The following is a 2,500-nucleotide window of genomic DNA, read 5'->3' on the forward strand; positions in this document are numbered from 1 at the left end:
TGTTGCGAATCGGTTTATTTTAAATTAGAATCCATCTGATCATACGACATGAGGTACATTACCAACAATAAGTGGTCCAGTGCCCCTGAAACATAAGACTGCTCCAGTGAACTCAATCCATCCTGTCTTCTCATAAGGTTTAAAGGTCTGTTCATTATACAGTATTCTGCAGCATACTGAACGATTCGAAGTTGTTGTTGTTGTCTTTCGTCGAACACTTCTTTTTAACTTGGGTAGTGTTTTTAATTAATGATTTTCCTATTTCAGGCTCCTCTCAACATGTATCGGAGAAACAGGGACTTGGAGAAAAGTTTGGCAAAAAGATTCGTCGGGTTTTTGGAGAGTGAAAATCGCAAGGAAGACATGCCTTTTCAGCAATTAAAGCAGATATATGATAAGGAATTTCGACCGTTGGGTGGAATCCCGAAAATAAGTTTCTCCAGAATAATCAATGCCCTCTCGTACGACCTTAACCAGTGTCAACGATTACAAGATCGAGTCGTATTTGGAGGTGGAGAACAGGCTGCTCTTCAGCTGCTAGCAACTGGTGGAGCAGACGATTCGAGTGATGATGAAAATGAAATCCTAAGTTTATACTGCAAGATCTGCAAACAACAACTGCGTAACTTACGGGACTATCTCACCCACCAGTCTTCTGTGAGGCATCGTCAACAGGGCTGCCTTAAAAAGATTCGAAAATCTTTGGAGAAGTAAGTACAACTGAATGTGTTTGTGTATTTCTTGTTTATGCATTATAACGTCTCTATTGCTTTCAAACAACTTTTCTCATGCGTAGGGAATTACAATGTCATTTGGAATATCATCAGTGTTGATAATGTTCCCTGCAAGTTGAAACAAGCCATTTTTCAAGGCATTAGGGTGCAGAAAGCTGTTTCCACGTTATTGACGGTTAAAGAAGTGTCCAGCTAATGAACTCAATTTTCTCCAAACTTTTAATTTGAGCCGAAACATGGTTCGATGTGTCTCAGAACTGTCTGAATTTATAAAAACCGAGAGAAGCATGCATCGGAAAAACCCAGTCTCAATCAACAAGTTAGCCTTGTCTATTAACACTTAAATTTTAGGCTTTGTTTCTGTCCGCACTGTTTTTGTCGTTATCAATTTATATATGGAATCACATTTACTATGTATATTTCTTTAGGATGTGGCAAATTCAGAAAATTTTTTCCAGGTTTTTTAGTAACTGGTGAAGATGTGAGACACATGAAAACATGTCTTTCAAATTAAAAAGTTTCATGGTCTTATTAAAATTGATTCATTTGCTGCTTTCTAGACCGTATGATTCAATTTACTCAACGTACGAAGATTTCTTTTTTCGAAAGTTTTTTCTGTAAAATAATTTGCATATATAATATTTCGATTTATTATATAGATATTGATGAAATACCAGGATTTCTCCTTTTACTAAAAAATCATATCTTCACCGCGCGCAGTGAACGTATCATTTTTATCTTTCACATGTGAGGATATCGCTGTCGTCATGGTAACAAACACGATTAGTCAATAAAACGCAAGCTTCCTCTTCATTGTACAATACTTTTGTGCTTTAATATAATTCTTCTCTACTACATTAACATTTTTATTGCAAATTTTACATTATCATGATTTGTCTTTCATAACTTTCATATCTTGTTTCATGTTACACAAGATGCATGTTTTAGTGGTTGGTGAACAATTTTTCATCATCTCAAAAATGAATAAAACAAGTTGTTTTAAATCTAGACATTTCATTAATATCTATATAATAAACAGAACATTACATGGCCGCTTGGGGATACGAATTTTATCTTCTCGTGCTGAAAGTATCTCTCACTCGTTCGCTTCGCTCACTCGTGAGAGATACTTTCAGCACTCGAAGATAAAATTCGTATCCCCGCGCGGCCATGTAATATCCTCTATATAATTCTATATCATCTTCAGACTGAGGTGACAAACAAGTAGCAGAAGATGAAGATGTTATAGAATTATATCGAAATATTAAAAAGTAAACGTTTCTCAGCATTTTTTGCCTGTATTATAGACACAATGCATTTACTCGGAATTACATTTATTCTCTAGGCAGGTGTAAGGTTGACGTTTCCCGTTTCCGTTTTACTCTGGGAGGAGCACAGATGTCTGAGAAATTCTGGTCACCGAGACCCAGAATGTGTTCGAATATCGACAAGAATTACACAGATCGCCTTTTTACACATTTGACGCACGAAGATAAGCATCAAATGATATAATAACCACATTTTATTTTTATATCATTTTATATTTAGTTTAGTGCTTGAAAGGACGGTATGATAATGTCTAATTCTTGTAGATGCTTTGTGTACTTTAATAAATCGGTTTTTCCGCGTGCTTGGTTTATAATCTCTCCCTTCCTTTGTAAGTTTTGACATTTTATCCCTTGCTGTAAATATGGTGCTCATTTAGGTATTAAACTTAAATTAAATTTCCACCTACACTCGAAAGTAAAGATAGACTGTGGGATATA

General features: G+C 35.5%; 1 protein-coding gene across 2 annotated transcripts in view; it reads left to right on the top strand.

Annotated features, from left to right (window-relative positions):
- LOC138029058 (putative helicase mov-10-B.1) overlaps positions 1-2,500 on the top strand; it is a 222,651-nt gene that overhangs the window by 83,269 nt on the left and 136,882 nt on the right. The window contains exon 2 of one of the 2 annotated variants that reach the window (XM_068876749.1): positions 434-710. Coding sequence is in view for 1 of the 2 variants with exons in the window: in XM_068876740.1 (XP_068732841.1) it covers positions 280-710 (431 nt within the window). In the remaining variant the exon portion in view is untranslated. Of the gene's footprint in view, positions 1-271; positions 711-2,500 lie in introns of those variants that run through there. The other variant, XM_068876740.1, reaches the window with a different exon arrangement.

Source organism: Montipora capricornis, chromosome 2 (assembly GCF_036669925.1).
Source record: "Montipora capricornis isolate CH-2021 chromosome 2, ASM3666992v2, whole genome shotgun sequence".
NCBI classification, from domain to species: Eukaryota; Metazoa; Cnidaria; class Anthozoa; order Scleractinia; family Acroporidae; genus Montipora; species Montipora capricornis.